The following is a 23,005-nucleotide window of genomic DNA, read 5'->3' as shown; positions in this document are numbered from 1 at the left end:
TGCTAAATCTTTGTCAGGCCTGTACAGTCTGGCTCCTCACTGTCCCTGCTGTGCTCCCCTGGGTGGGCTCTCAGACCTCTCTTATGCTCTTGCCTCTGGGCTTTGCTCCTGCTCTTCTTCTTGCTGCAGAGCTACCTGGCACCCCCACCCAACCACTCCTCTGCACCTTCCTGATCATGTTTTCTTTGGCCCCCCTTTTTCCCTCTTCAGCCCTTGGCCCACCTCTCAGTATTTGATTGCCTGCGTGGCTTGCATCATTCTGTCCCCACTGCTTGACTTGGCATGTGGCACAGAGATGAGCTCCATTCTTGTTTGAATGACTGACTTATTTGGTCCTGGTTTCTTACTCTTAGTCTGTTTGGTGATTTGTCACTAGTGGGTGCTGGCTATTTCTCATCTAGTCCCAGAAGGACTAGATACTCTAAGAGGAAGTCTGTTCTCGCTACTGGAAAGACTCAGTTGTTAAATGTATGCTGCTAAAGCAGCAGAACAGATTACACAGGAAGAGTGGGTTGTGTTACTGCTGAATGTCTTTGGGCCAGACGGCGATAGGTTTCTGTCCCCAGAGAACTCTCCAAGGGCAGGACAGCGAAGTGAATACCCCTGCCCCCACACAGGCACAGCCTCCCCCACTATCAACATCCCCCACCAACATGGTACATTTGTTACAATCAGTGAACCTATACTGACACATCATAATCACCCAAAGTCCGTAGTTTACATTAGTGTTCATTCTTAATGTTGGACGTTCTATGGGTTTGGACAAATGTATAAGGACATATATCCACCATTAAAGTATCCTACAGAATGGTTCCACTGCCCTAAAAATCCTCTGTGCTCTGCCTTTTCATCCCTCCCTCCTTCCCCCCTGAATCCCTGACAATCACTGATCTTTTTTTTTTTTTTTTTTTAAATTTTATTTTGAACCACTGATCTTTTTACTGTCTCCATAGTTGTGCCTTTTCCAGGATGTCCTATAGTTGGAATCATACAGTATGTAGACTTTTCAGGCTCCCTTCTTCCACTTAGTAATATGCATTTAATTACCTCCTTGTCACTTCAGGTCTTGATAATCCTTCCCTTGATTTCCTCTCTGTCCCTGTCCTCCATTAGGATTTGGAGCAGAAGCTGTCCCTGCAAGAGCAGGATGCTGCGATTGTGAAGAACATGAAGTCTGAGCTGGTGCAGCTCCCCAAAATGGAGCGGGAGCTGAAGCAGCTGCGGGAAGAGAATGCTCACCTGCGGTGAGGAGGGGGTAAGGGGGAGGGTCGAGTCTCCTTGAGCTAGAGTTGGGGTTCATGGGTGTGGAACCTGCTGCATAGCCTATGAGGGCAGGTATAACTGGGTGGCTGGATTCATCCTCAGAGTGTGTGGCTATTAGAGTGACTATTTCTGGCCCTGCCAGGGAGATGAGAGAGACCAACGGGCTGCTCAGAGAGGAACTGGAAGGGCTTCAGAGGAGGCTGGGGCGCCAGGAGAAGATGCAGGAAACTCTGGTTGGCTTGGAACTGGAGAAGGAGGTGAGGACCTGTCTTAGTCCATTTTCTGTTGCTTATAGCAGAATATCTGAAACTGTGTAATTCGTAAGAAAAATGGTTTATTTCCTACAATTTTGGAGGCTGGGAAGTCCCAGGTTGAGGGACTATCTGGTGAGGGCCTTCTTCCTGGTAGGGACTCTGTAGAGTCCTGAGGAGGTGCAGGTTATCACATAGTGAGAGAGCAGGTATGTGCTCATGTGCTAGCTCAGGTCTCCCTTCCTCTTCTTATTTATTTATTTATTTATTTAAAAGATGACCGGTAAGGGGATCTCAACCCTTGCCTTGGTGTTGTCAGCACCATGCTCAGCAAGTGAGCCAACCGGCCATCCCTATACAGGATCCGAACCCGTGGCCTTGGTATTATCAGCACTGCACTCTCCTGAGTGAGCCACGGGCTGGCCCTACCCTTCCTCTTCTTTTTTTTTTTTTTTCTTTTTTTCGTGACCGGCCGCACCGCGCAGCGCCGCACTCTCCTGAGTGCGCCACGGGGTCGGCCCCCCTTCCTCTTCTTATAAAGGCATCAGTTCCATCCCATGATAGCTCATTAATCCATGAATGGATGAATCCATTCATGAGGACATAGCCCTAATGATCCAGTCACCTCTTCAAGGCCCCACCTCTCAATACTGCCACATTGGGGTAATCAGTGTTTTAACATGAGTTTTGGAGGGGACATTCAAGCCGTGGCAGGGCCTAAGATGGTGAGCTGTTGCCTGTAGGGTTATCCTCTGGCCTGTCTGGAGGATCCTGGATGTTACAGTCGTACATAACAGCTGGTTGCCTAAAATATGGAAAATGCTGTGAGGGTGTGGTAGGCAGAATAATGGCTCCTCAAAGAGGTCCACATCCTAATCCCAAGAACCTGTGAATATGTGACCTTACTGTGGCAAAGGCAATTGAATTTGCTAATCAGCTGCTCTATGATGGGGAGAGGATCCTGGGTTATCCAGGTGGGCTGTGTAGTTGCAGAGAGGTAGGGGGGAGGTCACAGTGATATGATGTGAGGACTCTACCAGCAGCAGCTGGCTTTGAAGATGGGGAGGGGACCCACAAGTCAAGGAATGCAGGTGGCCTCTAGAAGCTGAGAGGAGCAAGGTAATGGATTCTCCCCAGAGCCTCAGGATGGAACACAGCCCTGCTGACACCTTAACTGTAGTCCAGTGAGACCCATTTTGGATTTCTGGACTAAAGTACTATAAGATATTACATTTGTGGTCTTTTAAGCCACTGAGTGTGTGGTAGTTTGGTTCAGTACCAATAGGGGAGCTGGTACAGATGATGAGTTAGAGAGTAGGCAGCATACAGTAAGGGACAGGAGTGAATGGAGACCTGGGTGAGGTTTCTTCCCCCTGTGTTTGCTATTGGGACACAAGTGGCACTTGGTGGTGCTGAAAAGCATCCTAGAGTAATCGTGTAGGCAGAGGAGGAAACTAATTCAGAGAAGCTCCCTCTCTTGCCCAGTGCACAGCAAATTTGGACAAGAATTTGGGCCTCCTGGTTCCTGCCCCAGGCCTTTGTGTCCTGCATGTCGCTTCTCTGTGGTTGCTGTTGCCTCACTTCTCTGGCGTGCCTGCCACATGCCTGTCACTATTCCCCTGTTGTCTCGCAGTCTGGTGGAATGTAAAAGCTAATTCACCTTCTCAGTGCTGCGCTTCACTTCCTGCATTTCACCCCTTTGGATGGCATGCTCTGTCCTTTTCAGAGGTTCGGTACAGCTGAGGTCTCATCAGGGCCTCAGAGCCCCTCTGTGAGCAGCGCTGGAAGCAGCTCACTGCCAGCTGGGTGTCATGGGCAGGGTCTCCTCTCAGATGCTGGCTTTTGTAGGAACTTAGCCTGAAAAGACAATTCCCAAGCTAAGTACTTTTTCTTTGGACTTTTTAAAAAAAAATTGCTTAAGATTTGGGGCTCTAGAATCACACTGCCTGGTTTGCAGTCCTGCTGTGGGCCAATTCCTTAATCTCCCTGTCCATCTCTTCATCTGCCTCACAGGGTTATGAGGAGTCAGTTTATGTGAAGTGCTTACAGTAGTGACTGACACACAGTGAATGTTCACCAAGCATTGGCTGTAGTGAAATTATTGACCAAGCACACGCCTGGCACATAACAGGGGCTCTGGAAGTATATGACTGACTAGTGAAAGTGTTGGTAACAGCGCTGTGCTTGGCCCCAGTGGAGGTGAAAAGGGGAGAACAAAGGAATGTAGTCCCTGCCCTCACATTGCTTCAATTCTAAAAGGGCTGAGAGACAACTTTTTGGGACACAGGGCAGCAAGGAGCAGGCATGAGAAGTAGAAGGGCCAGCAAGCCTGTGGGCAGAGTTTCCACCTTCCCTGTCCTTTAGGGCAGGCTGCCCTCCTCTCATGGGGCCCTCTGGTCCTAGTCCATCATGTAGTTGGGGGAAAATTTGTCTCTAGGACTGACTCCATCTTCCCTAGGGCTTGGCATCCTGAAGAGTCTTTGTGGTTCAGGTGCAGGGTCTGCTCCCTGGGGCACAGACTACTGCAGGACCATCCTGAGGCTGTTTGTTTTCTCACCCTACACCCACATGTTCCTCTTAGCTTGCTGGGATTCATACTTGAATTTATGGGACCAGGAAGGAATGAGGCGTGAAGTATGTGGTGTAACTCTAGCAGTTGGGAAATAACCTGACTGCTTCAAAGCAGACGTGGAACATTTGTGCATCCTAGCTCAGAAATAAGGGCAGATGCTTCTAAAAGGTCAGGAGACTGAGTGTCATTATCAATATTGTCAGTTTTATGTGATAATCATTTGGCAGGTGATGGGGGGACATTGCGTTAATTGTCTTTCCAGAGGTTGCTGGCGAAGCTGCAAAGCTGGGAGAGACTGGACCAGAGCACGGGCTTGAACATCAGGTAAGTGGAGGGGCTGCTGCCTCCCATTGTCCCCACCTTCTCTGAGCAGTAGCTTTGCCTTCGGCAGAATGGTCCCTGCCTTCTTACTCAGATGGAGGCTTCTCTGTTGGCTGGTGGTAGGGAAGCTTTGTCCCACACTGCTCAGGTTTAATGAGGTAATTTCCCAGTGGGAGGGAAATGGAACTAGTGATTCTTCCTGCTGAAGTCTTAATAACGTCTTCATTGAAAATCAGAATATTCACAGCAAAGTGGTGGCAGGTATCCGATTGCCTTGCATTGTTGGGTTTTGTTAAAGGACTCTTATTTTGTATATACTGAGGAAGTAATTCCTTTTGGGGGAAATTGTTCCTTTTTAGGTGATTGTAACCAGTGGAAATACACTGAGTTTTCAGGGTTAAAAAAATCACTGCAGTGGGGCATTATTGTCCCAACCAGGCCTCTATAGCAATCTCTTCAGCTAGTCTGTGCCACTCTCATGGCCATCAAGTGGGTGGGGGATGCAGAGGGGGCAGCAGGTCGGGGCTGCTCGGTGGCCACCCCTGGCTGCTAGGCATTTTGTTCCGACACACAGGAAGGGCAGGATTGTTCCTTTCACCAGTCCCATCTGTGCTACTGCCCCGTTCTTTTAGGGTGTCACTGCTCATCTTTCTCCATCAGTTCAGTTGCTGCTTGACCTTCAGACGATCCCCCCTTCACTGACACCCCCTGCAGACTGACTGCCCCCTGGCAGGTTTGGTCTGGCTGCCCCTCCCTTCCTGGTTACCCTGTGTGCTCCAGGTCTCAGGGAGGTGTAGGATTGATCCTTTTGGATGAGTCATTGGAGCCTGGGGGCACAGGGCCTGTGGTGTTTCAAGAGCCTTTTGTTTATTTGCTTGTGGGATTTTAAGACTCTAGCTTCTTGGTTGTCTTTCCTGTTGCTCTTGGAAACTAGGCCACAATTGAGACTCTTTCTTAAAGAGCTGTCCTGTAATTACACTGTCCGACTGCTGGTTCTAGAATCCACTACCTTCCGATTGGCATTATTGGCTTCAGTTCTCTGTTACTTGAAAATGCCACTTCATTTTCTTCTTCCCTTGCTAAGTCACAGAGAACAGACCAGGCTATTTCCTCTTGAACTCCACCTGCAGAACCCAGACTCAAGTAGGGCTGCCCCCAGCAGGGCCTGAATGCTTTGTGCTTCCCCCTGTTCTCAGGGCTTGTTAATTACCCAGAGGTGTCCCCTCCTACTCCCGGGGACACTCTGGTCAGATGAAAAACCTCCGTGACTTCTTTCTTATGAGGGACATCAGCCCACTCAGGCTTAATCAGACCAGCCCTGTTGGAGTGTTCAAGTGCCCCGTGTCTGCCACAAAGCATTTGGCATCAGTTAGGCATGCAGAGGTGGCACAAGCTGACTGCTGCCTCTGGCCAGATAGCACAAGGGTTCCATGACCATGTTGGAAGGTACAGCTGCTGCTTGAGCCTCTTGATCCCATTTGTACATCTGAGGGCCTTGTCATGAGTGTGGCTGGCATGAGGGAGGCTGGTCCTTGGGATGCCATGTGCTCATGTGTGGTATTCACTCGGCCTTCCCTAGTGGTCAGGCCCTGGAGGAGGGAGAAGAAGGGGTTGATCTGGGGGCTGGCAGAGATGTGGGCTGCCTGTGCCCACCACCTGCTTAGGGTTGGGCAGAGCAGGAGGGGAGGAGCAAGCATTTGTGGAGCTCTGTGTGTCTTTGTTGAGGAAAATGGATGCTATAGCAAAGGCTAGATTCTAGTACCCCTTGCACACCAACTAGTGAGACCCCATACAAGTTACTGTACTGCTCTGGGCCAGTTTTCTCATCATTGAAGAGGGGAGCCCAAAGCTTTTCTCACCGTGCTTGTGAAGACTAAGCAAAATCATGTACTTGTGAAGTGCCTTATGAATTAGAGTGCCGGTGTTTTTGTCCTTTCTGAACAGCCAGAAGGCTGATTTCTAGAAGGGCAGATGGAGCCATCCTCACTGTCTGGGTTGGACCCCTTAGTCTCCTGAGATTTCCTCCATAGGAAATGCTTCTGTATAGGGCAGGTTTTCCTTCACATGCTGTATCATCTGTCGTGCCTGGTCTCTTCAGGGAGCTGTTTTCATCTCAGAAACCTTGACGCTGCCCCTTACATTTCCTGTACACCACTAGGGTAGGTGTTTGAGTACCATTTTGGGTCAGGCCTTCACCTCGGGTGACTTGTGTGCTCAACCTAAATGGTTACATTTGTGATATAATAGTCTGTGGGAACACAGACTTGTGGTATCAAACATGGCCCATCATCAGAATTACCTGGAGAATTTGGTGGACATGCACATCCCTGGGCTAAACCCCAGGCCCATTGGGTCAGCATCCCTAAGGGCTGGACTTGAGTATTGGGATGACCTTGAATCCTATAATAGTATGATGAAGATTTTGGCTTGCTTCCTTTTTTGTGTGTGGTTAGGTTTTGGGCAGTTATCAGAAATTTTTGAGCAGGGAGCGTGACTTGGCAAAGCCCATCTATGCTTAGTAAAACTGAATGTGGTGTTGGGAAATGGACAGAAGAGACATAGAAAGCAGTGAAAAGGTGGGGGCTCACTGCCATAGTTTGGGGTCTCTGCAGGGGAAATACACATAGACATAATTGACTTCATATAGACATAGTTGACTTTGCATCCTGGTTCAGGGACCCACTCCCCTAAAGCCATCAGCGGACCTGGGGCCATCAGCCAGCTCTTGCTGATGTCAGACATCCTGGAAGCAGACGGTCGAGTGGCTGGGAGTGTGTTTTGGCCTGTACCTGCTGGGTATGAGTCTGGCCTTTATGCTGAGGTATTGCCGTAGTTTTGGGGCATGTGATGACCTCAGGCTCTGTCAGTTCTGAGCTGCCACCACTAGGTGGCACACACCTCCTTGCCGATGGTGCTTCGTCTGCCGATGGTGCAGACTCTTGCAGGCTGCTCTCTTCAGAGTCTGTCTTTGGCTGCTGCCTGCCGCTTTTCCTGGTCCACTGCCCTCCCACCATGGGACTTCCTTACTAACACCAGGGTTTTGGTTGACGGGCATGAGGGGTCTGTGGTCACAGTTACTGCCTGCCTTTGGGTGGGCTCACAGCCTCTTTTGACTGTCCCATGACTGCCCTGTCCTTGACCAGGCTCTTTGAAGATCCTCAAACCCCTGGGGCCTCTGAATTTCTGGGGCTTAGACCAGATATTCTCTGTGCAGGCTCTCGTCTGAGGACAGGGGCTCTGGCTTCTCTCAGATTCTCAGAGGGCTCTGTGACCTTGCCCCCGGGGTTAGGAACAGCTCTGGCTTACCACCTGAAGAGACTGGGCAAGGCCCACACAGTATGAGAGTGGTCACTCTCTTCTGAATTTGGGATTTCTTATGTCTGAGAAGCCCAGAGATATTAGGAGAAGTGGATGGGTGAGTTGCCTGGGGTAAGTCAGTCAGCTTAAATGTGGGGAAGATCCTTGGGGTTGAGGTTCCTTATGTGTCAGACAGGCTTGTCTACCTGTGATGTGTCTGGTGCACAGGGTTGTATGGGCCTGAGGCAGGTTAGGCTTTCATGACTTTTAAGAGTCCTGGGGAGCAAGGGAATGCAGCATGTGTGCACAATGCTGCACGAGCATGGGCATGGGGAAGGCTAAGGGCCCTGCCTGTGGGGCATGACCCTGGTGCTGGGGAGGATGGTGTGGACATCCTTATCCTCAGGGGCTTTGAGAGCTGGACTGAGGGATTTAGCAGCAGTGTGGGAGAATGAGTCCATGGAGGGTAGTGATGTGATGGCCTTTGTCTCACAGGAGTGTGGTCTGTCTGGGGGAATGACTTAGAGGTATGGAAAGTGGACTCCAGGGGACACACTTTGAGGTATCTCTGTTAACCTAGGCAAGGCTGCCTGGGGCACTGCAGGAGGAGGAATAGCTGAGGGAGGCCAGTAGGAGAGGTGGAGTGAGAGTGGATTTCATTCCAGGAATACAAGGATGCTTCTTTTAAAAATCAACTGTTTAATAAAATAAAGAGAGGGAAAATATATGACTGTCTCAGTAGACAAGCTTCTGCATTTTACAGCATTTGTCAAAATGTAACATGCATTTATGATTGAAGACTCTCAGTGAGCTAGGAGTAGAAGGGAAATTCCTTAGCCAGGTAAAAAAAACTACAGCTAATGTACTACTGGCAGTGAGACCCTCTGCCTCCCCTAACGTGGGGGGCCAGGTGAGGCCATCTGTTCCCACCGTTCATCACACTGTGCTGGAGGTCCTCACCAGTGCAGTGCAGGCAGGTAAGCAAAAAGAAAAGGTAAGCAGACTGGAGCGGAAGAAATAAAACTGTCTGTGTTTGGAGATGACAGGATTATTTATGTAGACATTCCCAAGGAATCAATAAAAGCTACAAGGACTAATAAGCAAGTTTTTAATGGGTCACCAGATCTGAGGACAATACACAAAAAGGTTATATTTCCGTGTGCTAGCAAACCATCAGAAGTGCATACCATTTACAGTAGGATCAAAAACATCAAATACTTAGGGATAAACTTAAAAAATACTCATATTGTAAGATCTGTACACTGAACACTGTAAGATGCAGTGAGAGAAATTAATGATGATCTAATAATATAAAAAAATGGAGAGTGATTGTAAGAGGCACAAAGGAACTCTTTTTTCTCCCTCTATTCTCACATGGTGACTTAGTCAGCACAACTCTTCTGACACAGATGTGAGGGGTTCCCATCCAAAAAAGTAGTTCTTTGGCAGACACCAGTTGGGTGTCTTATGTTTCAGTTCAGTCCAGACCCTGTCTACCTGGAGCAGCATCAGATCCCACAGGTTGAGGGCTTAGTCCCACAAGACTGGCCCCCACTTCAGACAACAGTCATTAGTAGGTTGTTACCTCTCCTCCTGACTGACAGGCTGTGAAGCAGGGCTGCCACACTCTTCCCCCCTCTTTAATTTGCTAGAGCAGCTCATAGAACTTCAGGAAACACTTTATTATGTTCACCACTTATTATAAAGGATATTACAAAGAATACAGATGAACACCAGATGAAGAGATACACAGGGCAAGATGTGTGGTAAGGGGCATGGAGCTTCCATGACCTCTTAGGAAAGACCAAATATACATTTCACAATATCATAGAAACAGCATGTTTATGTATTGGAAGATTCAATATTGTTAAGATAGCAGTTTGCTCAAATTGATCCATTTATTCAACACAGTCCCAATTAAAGTCCCAGCATGGTTTTTTGGTAGAAATCAACAAACTGATTTCTAAATTTCTGTTGAAATATAAAGGACCTAGAATAGCCATAACAATTTTGAAAAAGAATAAGTCAGAGGGCCTACATTGGCCGATTTCAAGACATACTATAAACTGCAGTAATTAATACAGTGTGGTATTGGCGTAAGTATGTAAATCAATGGAACAGGACAGGAGGTGCAGGAATAATTCAAGAATATAGTGTCAACTGGTTTTTGTCAAAAATGTGAAGGTAACTTAAAGGGGGAGAGAGAGTCTTTTCAACAAATGGTGGCTAAAATACCAGGATATGTGTATGCAGAATATATGAACCTTAACACTCACCTCATACTGTACACAAAATTTAACTCAGAATTTGATGTAGACTTATGTGTAAAAGCTGAAACTTCAGGCCGGCCCGTGGCTCACTCGGAAGAGTGTGGTGCTGATAACACCAAGGCCCCAGGTTCAGATCCCGTATAGGGATGGCCAGTTCGCTCACTGGGTGAGCGTGGTGCTGACAACACCAAGTCAAGGGATAAGATCCCCTTACTGGTCATCTTTTTTAAAAAAAAAAAACTGAAATTTCTGGAAGCTTGGGTTTGGCCAAGAATTCTTAGGACACACACAGTATGAACAGTAAATTTAAAAAAATGGTAAATTAGACTTTATCAAAATCAACAACTTTTGCTCTCAAAAAGATAAAAAAAATTGAAAAGGCAAACCATAGACTAGGAGAAGATATTTGCAGTACATATATCTGACTGAAGGTGTGTATCCAGAGTATATGAAGAATTCTTACAAATCAATAAGATGACCAAATTTAAAAAAATAGACAAAAGATTTTGAACAGATACTTGATGAAAGAAGATATAGGAATGGTAAATAAGAACATGAAAAGATGCTTAACAATATTAGTCATTAGGGGAATACAAATTAATTATTATTTTTTTTGGCAGCTTGTTGGTACAGGTGTTGAAACCTTGACCTTGGTGTTACCAGCAGCACTATCTAACTGACTCAGCAAACTGGCCAGCCCTGTGACCAGTTAAGATCACAGTGAAATGCCGCTACATACCCAATGGAATGGCTAAAATTAAAAAGACTGACCATTCCAGCTGTTGGCAGAGATGAGGAGCATCCAGATCTCTCATACATCACTGTTGGGAGTAGAAAATGGTACAGCCACTTTGGAAATAGTTTGGCAGCTTTTTGTATGCTTGACAATGTGACCTCGTGAAGACTTGTACAAGAATGTTCATAGGAGTTTTATTCATACAGTCCCCAAAGTAGAAGCAACCCAGATGTCCTTTGGTAGGTAAAGGAGTAAATGGACCGTGGCATATCATGCAGTGGAATACTACTCAGAAATAAGAATAGACAACTACTGTGTGCAAAAATGTGAATGAATTTCTTGTGGAGTGAAAGAAGCCAAACTTAATGGTTCTTACTATATGATTCCATTTATTTGAAATTTTTGAAAAGGCAAAACTGGCCTGTAGTGATAGAAAACAGGTTACAGATTCCTTACGTCTAGGGTTGGGGTATGATTGGGGGCATGAGGGAATCTTATGGGGTGCTGGGAATATTTTGTGGCTCAGTGGAGTGGTGGTTGCACAGGTGTATGCATGTCAGAATTAATAAGGCTGCACCTTTAAAATGGGTATATTTTATTGTATGTAAATTATACCTCTGTTTACAGCTGGTCTGTAAACAATGAATAGTCAGCTCTTGTGATTAGCTGTTTAGAGGTGACTTGAATGGAATTGGGGAGCAGATAGGGGGTGCTGTTTAAAGGCAGCCTTCATTTTGGGAAGGAACCTATTCCCTGAGCTTATGGGAAGCCGTGGGCAACCTGCACCTCCTGGTCAGACCTTTGATGCCCCAGTCCAGGCACTCTGTCAGTTTGCTTGGCTCTTTGGGACTTGGGGCACTAGTGCTGTGGGGAATGGCATGTGAGACCAGGTGTGGGTCGGGAAGGTCAGGGAATTTCATATGTTTAATTCAAAACAAAAGAGCACATGGTAAACTCAAGCATATAAAATGAAAAGTGCAATGTGGTCTTCATCCCTCATCTTGCCCAGGTAGCTTCACCCTATGCTGGTTGTCCTGTGTCGTGGCTTCCTGGCTATTGTCACATTGTGTTCTGGTTATGCCTGGGGTGCTGTTTACAGAGGATAGGACTAATGGCTACCCCAGGAGTGGGGGTGGACTGCTCTCAGCCACAGTTCATCTTTCTAGGCAATGCCTGATACATTTCTGTGTATCTTTCTAAAAATGTATATACACTCAAGCTCTTTATGTATTACTCCCCTCTATGTAACTTTGTTCTGCAACTACTTTTCTCACTTGATTTTTGACAGTATTTCTGCACCATCACAGAGATCTCTACTGAATTATCTTATAGAGTTACACAATATTTTGTAGTAGGGATGGATTCTGGTTTACTTATGCAGTCCCCTGTTGATGGACAGTTAGATTGTTTCCAGTTTTTTTCCCCCAATAAGTAGTGCTGTGTTGGTTATGTAAATTCCTAAAAGCAGAATTTTTAGTTCAAAAGATATGTGCATTTGAAATTGATAGCTAGTACCAAATTGCTCTCCAAAAAAGCTTTCCTTCTGTACGTTTCAGTCCCGGTACATGAGTGTCATCACTTAATTGGGGTACCGTGAAGGTTCCAGCATAGATTGAGTGAAGTTACAACAGAGTGAGGAGGATGGGTGGGCATCTTCAGTGGCTGGCTTTTTGAAAATTTTTATTTAGCAATTCATATTGAGGGGGAACCATATTAAGTAGGAATGGAATGAGTGTCGAGTCCCTCTATAGTCAAGCCTCTCTTTTACAGAGAAAATAACTTGCTTGTGGCCAAGATGCCTCTGTTATTTGGCTCCTTGCCCTGTCCCTTTTGTGCCCGAATCTGGCCTAGTTTCAAATCCGGCTGGGTGGGCATTATACCTGTCAGCATGAGTGCAGGCTTGATGGGAATTGAGAAGAGGCTATGGAGGATGCTGGTGCTGGGGAGGCTGAAAGGCAGGCGGTGTTTCTGGCTCTGAAGCCAGGCAACTGTGTCCATCTGAAACTGCTGACCCGTCACCTAGAGTCAAAGTTGGTAACTTGCAAGTGCTGACTTGGACATTTTCCCAAAAACATTTGTAGTCTGGCCAAATGACACGTCTTGGGGACTAGCTTCCCTGGTGAGTGAGGCCAATTAGGAGGACAGTGAGGGGGAGTGCATAATCTTCTCTAAGTCAGGATCTAATTGACCAGGCTGGACACTTTTATTATCCTAGTTACTGTGTTTGTGATTTGTAATTGCTTGGGTATTGTGTTGATCAATACTAGAAACTCTGTTGGTGCTTAGGAAGGTGGGTGAACTGTCAAGTGTCTTGGTCTGTTTTAATTGGTCTTGGTTTGGTTTTCTTTGGGGGAATATGTGCAGAGGAGGAAGGAGAAATGTTTGACCTTCTGGGTAATTGTGGCCCCCTCTCTCTCTCTGGTCTTGTGTACTAAGGCCTCCATGGTCTTGGCTGTGCTCCCTCTTTTGGTTTGTTTTTTGATCACTCAATCATGAGTTACCCTCATGGCACCTATCGTCGGGAGTGGGAGAGGCCCTTCAGGCTGGTCTCAAGGTCCCTGGGGCCCTGGAATGGTAGGCTTCCTCCCCCCGGAGGTGTGCAGGCAGAGGCTGAGGGCCTCTCAAACTGACATACAGCTCTTCAGTCTCATGTGCCATGCATTTACTTTTGTCCTTTAAATATCATCTCATTCTCCTTGTGGCTGAGTCCCCACCTTCTTTCTTCTTTCTTTTCTTTATTCTGATGACACATACCGGGAAACCCAACTTCTTTCTGCTGTGGAGCTGTGGAGATTGTGTTGGTTTTCTTTTCTTTTTTTTTTTTTTGTCGTTTTTTCGTGACCGGCACTCAGCCAGTGAGTGCACTGGTCATTCCTATATAGGATCCGAACCCGCGGCGGAAGCGTCGCCGCGCTCCCAGCGCCGCACTCTACCGAGTGCGCCACGGGCTTGGCCCTGTGTTGGTTTTCTTTAAGCACCATCCTTTCAGTTCTAAGATTTGTGAATTAAGAGCAAATTTTAGAGCCTCTGTGCCTGGCACACAGTAGGCATTTACTAGATGTTTGAGGAGTGAAAGAATGAGTGAGGGAGTTTTGTGCATTTTTATTTTATGGTTCATTGTGATGTATGGGGTGGAGCCCCTTTTGGCTTGCTCAGGGGCTGGGAAGAGTTACTCAAGCTCTTGGGTCCCAGTGGGGAGCAGAGAGCTCCCTGACAACTGCCCTTCTTGTAGCTACAGCCTTGGCTGGGGCTCAGGGGAGGTTTCAGATGTGCGTTCTCAGCAGCGTTGACATCCGTGGCTGTGGTCGTGGCTTTGTGTAGCTTCCCTGACAGGCTCGCCCTTTTCTGCCAGTCAGTGGCAGCCCGAGAAGGAAAGGAAGTGGCTGCTTTGTTCTTGGTTGGGTCAGGCACGCTGGGGGGCTCTGATGGAGACCCCAGTCTGGGGATAGTGCCATCCACTCTGACTATACTGTGCTCAGAGTAGGCCATGTGGCTGTGGGTGTCAGAACATTGTAGGGAGATGAAAAAATGCTTTCCAGAAGAGACCACCAGACTCTCGCAGGACCATATCACCTGTGTGTGCTTGCCCTGGGCTGCACAGACAGCTGAGCCCTCAGTAAGGCCTGTCCTGGGATGGAAATGCTTCTTTAGTTCTTGCTTCTACTTGGCTCTTGAAACACTTTTGGGGCTTTTTGCCAAGATATGGCTCTTCTACTTCTGTGCCTCCTTTTAAATTGACTAAATAAAATCTAAAGCCACATAGTGAGAAGGTTTAAACAAATTAGGCTATGATGAATTCCCAGGGGATTATTTTAGAGGAGGAGGTGGCACCTCTGGTGTCAGGTTGATTTTGACTCAACAGGTGCTTACTCAGGTCCTATTATGTGCTGGGCTCTCTCCTTGTTGGTCTGGAGCTCCCAGAAGGCCCAGGTCTCTCTGCCCCCAGGCAGAAAGGGGAATGTCTTGGAACCGAAAGTGAGGGGGAGGAGCTGGAGTGGCTTCACACAGAGGAATTGTGTGAGGGGGATTTTGACAGGAGAGGTGAAGCCAGCATGAGCAAAGGGCCAGAGGTAGGAAGCTGAAGGCCCCTCTGGAGCAGCCCACCACTGCCTGCCCTGACTCTGATGATTTTCCAGCAACCGGCATGGCCTTCAGAGGGCCAATGTCTCAGGCAGGATCCAGGGAACAATTTGGGGGTTTTTGGGTTTGGGCTTCTCACTGGACAACCTTGAACGTGAGCTTTGAGGCATCATCTGTACAGGCCACGAGGCATCACCTGTACCATGGCTATGAGCGGTGTTGTCCTTCCTCACAGTCCTGCTGTCACTTGCGTCTGAAGGTATAGGTCTTGCCAGCACTGACCTCCCTGCGCCAGCCTCCCTGACCTCAGTTCTCAGGCAGAGAAGATGCTTCCCAGCTGTTGAATTTCCCAGAACCCAGGGCCAGTTGGTGCCCATGTCCCACTCCTCTCAATCCCTCGTACCGTTTCTCACTGATGCTGGCCCCCTGGGAAAATGTGATCTGATTCTGCTGAGACAGGTGGGAAGCAAGGGGGCCTTGAGGGTGGGCTGGCTTTTCTACACACTTAGTGCCTCCAGATAGGGTGCTCTCGGGCCGTGAAGCAGGCAGTCTTTCCAGCAGAGCCCTTTGTGCAGAGCTACATCAAGGAGAACAGGTTTGTATTAATAGAAGTGAAATGATCATTTAAATGATGGGCCAATCAGCACGGGGCTGTTGGGTGGCTGCGGTGGACTCAGGTGACCTTGTTTTTCTCTACCTTTTCTTTTTGTGATGTTTCCACCATTATCTGGGTGCATGGCCCTGACCCCCTGTAATCAGAAGTACTATGTACATGTGAGCATCTCAGGAGCAAAATGCTGAGGCTTCATTGATGCCTCACTCGTCCCAGACTCTGCAGCTCTGGAGTCTCATCTGGTGTCATGGGGAGGGTGTCCAGGCCAGGCCAGCAAACCTTCCTCAGACCTCTTGTGTTCAGGCATTGGGGATCCAGCCATGAACAGGGTTAGGTTGTCGCCCTGGGGGCTCTGTCTAATGGGAAGTCATGAGGATGAGAAGGAAGTAGATGAAGTGGAGAGAGAGGTGTTCCAAGTATAGGGGGAGGTGGGAATCAGCACAGGGCAGTTGTTGGGAGGGATGGGGGTGGGCCTAGAGAATGGTAGCTCTACATAGGGTGTGGCCCAGATGAAGCCAGAGGTGTTGCTTTTCAGCCTTGGTTTTCCTTCCCCTCCAGATATCTTGGGGTGGTCCTTGGGAGGGTGGGTGGTGGGCATGAGTGGGAATAGCTTTCATTAGAGGCCCTATGGCTCAGGAAGTGTTTCAGTGGCTCCTCTCCTATGTCTTTGTGAGTGTTTGGTTTTTTTTTTTTTTTTTGTCGTTTTTTCGTGACCGGCACTCAGCCAGTGAGTGCACGGGTCATTCCTATATAGGATCCGAACCCGCGGCGGGAGCGGTGCCGCGCTCCCAGCGCAGCACTCTACCGAGTGCGCCACGGGCTCGGCCCGTGAGTGTTTGGTTTAATGGAGGCTTTGGGGGATTTGTCGCCAGTGACTGTAGAACTCTGTCCCTTTCATCGTGGTGCTATTGTCTGCCCTAAAGCTGGGGGTCTGTTGGAACTGTTTTAAAGTACTTTGCATTCTTGAGCATTTTAAGCATGTCCTGCATCGTGTCCCTCTTGTGGCCTGGGTGTGTCCTTGTGCAGACTGCTCATAATTATGCTTTCCATCATAGAGGATTGGGAGCATTGATTTGGGGGTGATGCTCTCTGGTCGCCACTTGTTCTATAGAGGGCAGATGGAGGCTTGTTTTTTAAGGCACCAAGACAGGTACCCAGGATAAACGTTTGTATCCTTCCTTTCTTTTCTGGCCTCTTGAGATGTTCCACAGGTACCATTTTGCTGGTAGCTCATGTAACATCCAGGTAGAATTAACTAGAATTGGCAGCTCAGTTACACAGGAGAGGTCTGGCAAAGATGGCAGGGCTGGTAAAGGGCCAAGTCCAGTTGTGGGACTCAGGATGTGGCATTGAGGAGTAGGCTGGCCTGACTGGTCCCAGCGGACCTGAAAATCTGGGGAGTCTGCAGTGACCTTCTCCTGTCTTTTCCTGTGCTGTCTCTACCTTTTTCTGTGATGCCTATGGGACATGAGCTGGTCAGTGGTTCTATAGAGCAATCTCTAGTCAAAGGGGAACTGTGGGTGCCCCCAAAATCACCTCTTTCAATCCGCTGAGGTTCATGGTGCACATGGATCACTGTGTTTAATGCCAGCTTGTGATGTGACAAGGAATCAGCACCCTAAGTTTCAGCCACTGTGGGGACATGCCTGGGAAGGCACAGCAGTCTACTGATCTGGACAGTGGCAGAGCATAGGCCCCACTGTGCAGCACTGCGTTGTGGTGTGCTCATTTGGGTGGTAGATTAGGTAGTTTTCTTACTGCTGAGAGCCTGGGCTGCAGCTGAGAAGGCCATCTTCTTACAAGACCAGTGCTCCAGGATTTGGAGGTCTTGGCCAAGCAGTTCAGCTGCTGCAGCCGTGTATCTGCTTGACCTAGCCCTTATCTGTGTTCCCCACTGTCTGGGGTTTATTTCTGCATTCGATCAGCTGTGGCATTGCTTGTGCAGTGAATGAGAAGTGAAAATTGTTAATTCAGAAAACTAAACTACAGAAGCATCCATGCAGCAGAATGATTCTAAAATGATTAGAAAATCATCAGTGTAAAAAAAAGTTCCCATTGTAGTCATTTCTTAGTGGTTGGTTTGCTATGTGCAGGGCATAGAGAGTGATGGGAGCACTGGGCGGCAAATGTCCTTCAGTGTCTGCGAATGTGCACCATGTGGCGTGGGTTGTGATGGCAGTTGTAGGAACGTTACAGGAGTCTTGTCTGTGAAAAATGAAGTGTGATGTTCATAAATATCATGGCAGGTAACAATTGTTAAAGCATGGAATTTATGACACGGAAGCAACTAACTGCTTTCTTGGAAAACACTTACACATCCCATTCCTAAGTCCATATGTAATAGTTAAAGAAAACCAAAACTCTAGAGAAAGTATCTAGAAGATGCATCGAGACCTTTTTTGATCATTGTGGGTGTTTTTGGAGTTAAATCTCCAAACTTTGCGAATACCATTTTGACATAGATCTGTTCTTAGGTGTTCCTGGTTGTGTTTCCTCCTCAGGCTCAAACAGGAAAGGGGCAGTCCTTTCTCAACAAGCCTGCCTCCCAACTGCATGGAGGGCCGTGAAGGGGGGACTTGTTACCTGTCCTCGGCTTGTGTATCTGTCTGCAGACTGTGGTCTCGCTTCCTGTGGCTTAGGGTCCTCTGGGTGGCTGGAGCTTTGGAACACTTGTTCTGTAGCTTGGGGTCAGTGAGCCCCTGGAAGACAACTGATTTTCTTGCCTAGCCAGATGTCCTGTGTTTGTTGATTGTATGTGCAGCACGTGCTCCCAGGGCCCAGAGGCACAGAGGACCACTGAAAGCCTATGGTTCTGGGCCTCACCGTGAGAGTCATGTGGTGGCAGGAAGAGATGCCTCCGTGGCAGAGTGAGTCATTGTTGTCTCATGGACAGCTGTTGGCTTGCAGCTTAGATACAGGCACAGACGAAGGGAATTGTGGAGTGGGAAGAGTGGACAACCTGGAACTGAGTCTTGAGTAATTTTGCATTGACGGGTAGCTTCGGGGCCTGAGGACCAGTGCTCTATCCTGGATCATTTGCGGGCTACTGGATCTTGCCTTGCCTGTGTCTGAGCTTGGATTCCTCATCTGTAGGAAGAGGATGGCACTGTGCAGTGCAGCACATGTCACATGTACCCAGGCGTTGGCAAGGTGACTGGTGTGTGGGCTTTGATTGCTTGTCTATAGGAAAAAGATGGTGCTGTACAGTGCATGTCATGTGCATCAGGCGTTGGCATGATTGGCAGGTGGTAGCTGGCAGTGCTTGTCAGTCCATGTCCCCTAGTGGAGTGATGATACCCCTTGGGAGCAAGGAGCCCTGGGGACACACCCAGACACAGCACCTCTAGGTGGTCCAGAGTCTTCTCTAATGGGCTTTCTTTGTGTCTGCCTTTGTTCAATCTGGAAACCTTCTTGCCTGTTCTGCCACTTACCAATATCTTTGAAGGGTAGAGGTGCTCAAAGGTCAGGGTGGGCCAGGTAGAGAGAGTGAGCCTTGCCCCAGGAGTAGGACACTGAGCCGAAGCACAGGGTGTCGGGGCTATGGTTGTGATGTTTGTGAAGATTGAGAGGGAATGGATGAGAACCTTATGATGTCTGTGTATCTAGCAAACACTTGAAATCAATTAGCCTCCCATGGTAATTTTGAAAGTGCTGACTTCCACTCGTACAGCGCAGCTCTGGGGCTATTATTTGGGTGGGGAGGATTCAGGAGGACTGTCATGCATGCATTTGTACATGAACCTATGAGGCCTGGTGAATGCCAGGCCAGGCTTATGGTTGTTTTTGTTTAATCAGAAAGGACGTCTTGAAATAGATGGTAGAGATTTGATTTTGCTGCTAGTCTCTTAAGGGGAGAGGGAGTTAGGTAGTGAATATTTACTTACTAAATATTCACTACCTTATGTGGCAGACAGCAAGACGTGCACTTCACATGCTTTATCTAAGACTGGAGCCTTCCTGTGGAAGAGGGAGAGAAGAATTGACGAGGGAGGCCAGTGTCCCTTCACGGTAGCAATGGGGTTTAACTCGTGTCTGGCAACGAGGGTTGTGTCATGCTGCTTCGTGCTACTTCTCCTTTCTTACTTTGTTCACATGGAACGTTTCTTGAGCACTTAGGATGTGTCAGGCCTGTGCTGGGTGCTGGGGACATAGTGACAAGTCAGGGGTTGTTTTGAGTAATCTGAAGTCTAGTTGAGCAAACATAAATGGGTCAGGCGTGGCTCCTGGAAGAGGCAAGCCTTGAAAGGCTAGGAGGCTGTTCCAGGCAGGGTCAGCAGCTTTTGGCACATGAGCCAGAGAGACTTGGTTTGTGTAGGAAATGTCATGTGATTCTAGATGGTTCTAGCTAGAGTGCACATGGGGTACAGCAGAAGCTGGAGAAATAGGTGGGGTCAGATCCTGAAGGTGGTGTGGGTCATGCTGGGGATTTGCCTCTCCAAGGGCCTCTTCTCTTGGATTCACTGGATGAAGCCCTTGTTCCTTGGCTGGATCCTGTTGGTAGAAGTCCCTGGTGTTGTCTGACTCTGAAGGTTTCAGCAGCCCTGTGGCATGGGGGGAGGGCAGGTTGTATTCCCCACTGTCAGATGAGAACCTCATAAGGTAGAAGCAGTATTGTTGGTCGAGTTGTAGTTAAGGTACGTTTTCCTGTGAACAAGCAGCTCTGGCTAAAGGCCCTTGGGCTCCTGAAGACATTTTGTGTTCAGTGCCAGATTCTTTCCCTCACTGTCCTTCTGTTTCCTCTGCATGTGAATGCCTGTTCCCTTCTGATCACAGCCTCTGTTGGTTGAACTGTGATTGTGGAAAAATTATTTGAAGACCCAGGCACTGGGCTGGCTCTGGGGAAACAGTGATGAGCACAACACAGCCTCTGCTCACATAGTGCACATGGACAGACAGACAGTCTTAAACAATGAAAACGAAAGGGGTGTCTCTTTGGACTTGGGAAGTTGAAAGATGCCACAGGAGCATTTTGCAGGAATATCTAACTTAGCTGGGAACAAACTTCTGTTGTGTCTCTGCTGAATTTGAATGATTTTGATGGGAATGAAGTCCAGACATTTCTCTGGTCTGGAAATGGGTAGCTTATAAGAGGCTCCAGAGTTTGTTTAAAGACAGTCCATATCCTGAAGAAAGTCTTCACTTTGCTGGCAGGGTGGCCTCATTCAAGGTTGTTGCTCTGGAGTGCTGCTGTGTAGCTTACAAAGCCCTTTGGTAATGAGCTTCTCATTTGCTCTTCTACAAAATTCTGTGGACTAGGCTAGACTGGCTCTGTTACCCCCACATAACAGGAGGGACCAGAGGTTCTGAGAGGGGCTGACTGGCCCAGGGTCATCCAGTGAGTTTGTGGTGCCCTGACTGATTCCTTGGCAGGTTCTGGAGCATGGTGGGCTCTGCCCTCAGTAACCTCTATCCATCTGGCTTGCCACACAGTGCCATGCAGCTGGATCCTGTGTCCCTGTGAGCTGATCTGCCTGATGTTGGCACTGAAAGGCTCTTGTTGGGGAGCTGCTCCCTGTAGCCTGAGCAGAACGCAGCACTACAAGGGCACGATGCCCATCAGTTGATAGCATCTCTTTTAGACCTGATGGCTCCCAGCTGAACTTTGGCAAGAAGGGCCTACCAGCCTGCTGGAGGGCTGAACTGCCTGCCTTTGCTCTGAGCTGAGCACCTCCTGGCAGGTTCTGGGATTTGCTCTTCAGTGGGAGGAGGCTCTCTGCAAGGTAGAGTAAGAGGAGTAATTACTTGAGAGAGGAAGCATTTAACTTCTGAGGTGGCAACACAATACTATCTTGTTCGCAGAGGCGGCTGAGTTAGAGATTAGCAATTAATTTTTTATTACGTGCAAACTACTCTTCAGTTTCACGGAACCAAACATTCCTCCCACAGCAAGGGAGGGGCACGCTTCTGCCTCATTTAATTTTTCAGAGCACTGCTATTTGTCTGCTTTTGAACTGATAGGAATTGTTTACGCGTCTGTATGGAAGACATTTAGACACAGAATTTTCTGTATTTCCATTTGTTCTTCTGTATTTTTACTTCTGTATTGCTAGAATTTAATGTAGTTAGGTCTTAGGAGTATTTTGCCTTTTATTAGGATTGCAATTACAAAACGTGGGTTATCAACCCTCTTAGAATAGACAGGTTGTAAAATGTTGGTTTTAGAGTAGGTTCCTTTAAACCAAAGCACATTTTAAAATTGACTTTTATAAGAAAATTAGATTTGGTTTTCTAGTAGACTGAGCTGAGGAGAGAGTCACTGGTAGTTATTATTCGCATTTCTTTTGGTTTGGCATTTTTATTGTTTACTAGAGCTTAGCTTCAGTGTCGGAGTTATCCCAGTAGAGGTAGCTACTAAATTATCAGAAAGGTATGTAAGCTTGATTCTTTGGATATGAAGACTTTCAATAATGTGTACCAAATGTACTTTCTCTTTTTTCATTTATTTAGTAGGCTAGATTATCTTTTTGAGTTTTTGTAACTAAATAGTGGGTGCCTGTGATGGGATGAGATGGATTTAGGGCAGAGACTGGCAAGTTTTTTCCATAAAGGGCTGGGTTGTAAACATTTAAGGTTTTGTGGGCTGTGAAGTCTCTATCACAATTACTCAACTCTGCCTTTGTAGCACAGAATAGGGTGACCAGCCCTCCCAATTTGCCTGGTACTGAGGAGTTTTGTCTGGGAGGTGAGACTTTTCATGCTAAAACTGGGACAACCCAGGACAAAACAGGATGATTGGTTATCCCAGTGTGAAAGCTGCCATTGACAGTGTGTCAGTGAATGGATGTGGCTGAGTTCCAGCACAACTTTATTTCCAAAACAGATGGTGGGATAGGTTTGGACTGAAGACCATGGCCTGCTAACTGCTATTTGAGGATATAGGGCTGGCCATTTGGTTTAAACACAGAGACTTGCTCTCCGTTCTCCTCAGCTTCTGTTCTCCACGCAGCTTTCTGCTCACATAGGATCATGGTGATTTCTTTCTTTGCTCTTTCCTGGTTTGGAAGAGACCACTGGCATTGTGTGGTCATCAGAAGTGAACCTACTGTGGGGTCAGTGCCTTCTGAGTCATGGCTCAGCACCTGCTCTGGCAGGAATCTTGACACTGTACAGTGAGGTCTTAGGGAGGGACCTGGAGTTATATGAAGAATACGTTACCCTTCAGTTAAGAATTCTGAAAGATAAAGTTCACATAAATTCGTTCCCAGGGTTGAGAAATGCTCATTTCTGTCTTGCCTTTTTTCTGGTGGCTGACAGTTGCCAGGAATGGGTATTGTGATCATCATATCTGTTCCATTCAACAAACCTTTGTTAAGAGCTTACAACATGATGTGGCAGACATATAGTTGGAGATGCAACAGGGAGCAGGACAGATGTGGTCCCCATACTGACAGTGTGGTGTGGGGTGCTGAGGAGGCGTGGAGGCTTTGGGAACTGAAAGCGGGAGGCCCTTGCTTTTTCTAGGGCAAGTAACATCTTTTGGGAAGGAACCTTTCTCTTCAGGAGGTGGTGGGCTCTCGGAGCACCTTGTCTGACCCCCTTGTTGGTTGCGCACTGAGTGCACTAGGGTGTGACCTGGGCTGGTGGTTTGCTGAGTCTGGCTGG

At 47.7% G+C, this 23,005-nt stretch overlaps 1 protein-coding gene across 2 annotated transcripts in view; it reads left to right on the top strand.

The window, feature by feature from the left end:
• The window catches only part of MAD1L1 (mitotic arrest deficient 1 like 1), a 461,087-nt gene that overhangs the window by 13,488 nt on the left and 424,594 nt on the right, over positions 1-23,005 (top strand). For both annotated transcript variants that reach the window (XM_063089903.1, XM_063089902.1), the window contains exons 7-9: positions 1,114-1,244; positions 1,406-1,520; positions 4,349-4,410. In XM_063089903.1, coding sequence (XP_062945973.1) covers positions 1,114-1,244; positions 1,406-1,520; positions 4,349-4,410 — 308 coding nt within the window. The remainder of the gene's footprint in view (positions 1-1,113; positions 1,245-1,405; positions 1,521-4,348; positions 4,411-23,005) is intronic.

The sequence above is a fragment of the Cynocephalus volans genome, chromosome 3 (genome assembly GCF_027409185.1).
Source record: "Cynocephalus volans isolate mCynVol1 chromosome 3, mCynVol1.pri, whole genome shotgun sequence".
Lineage (NCBI taxonomy): Eukaryota > Metazoa > Chordata > Mammalia > Dermoptera > Cynocephalidae > Cynocephalus > Cynocephalus volans.
Note: the sequence above shows the minus strand (reverse complement) of the source record. Positions and strands in the feature narration are given on the sequence as shown.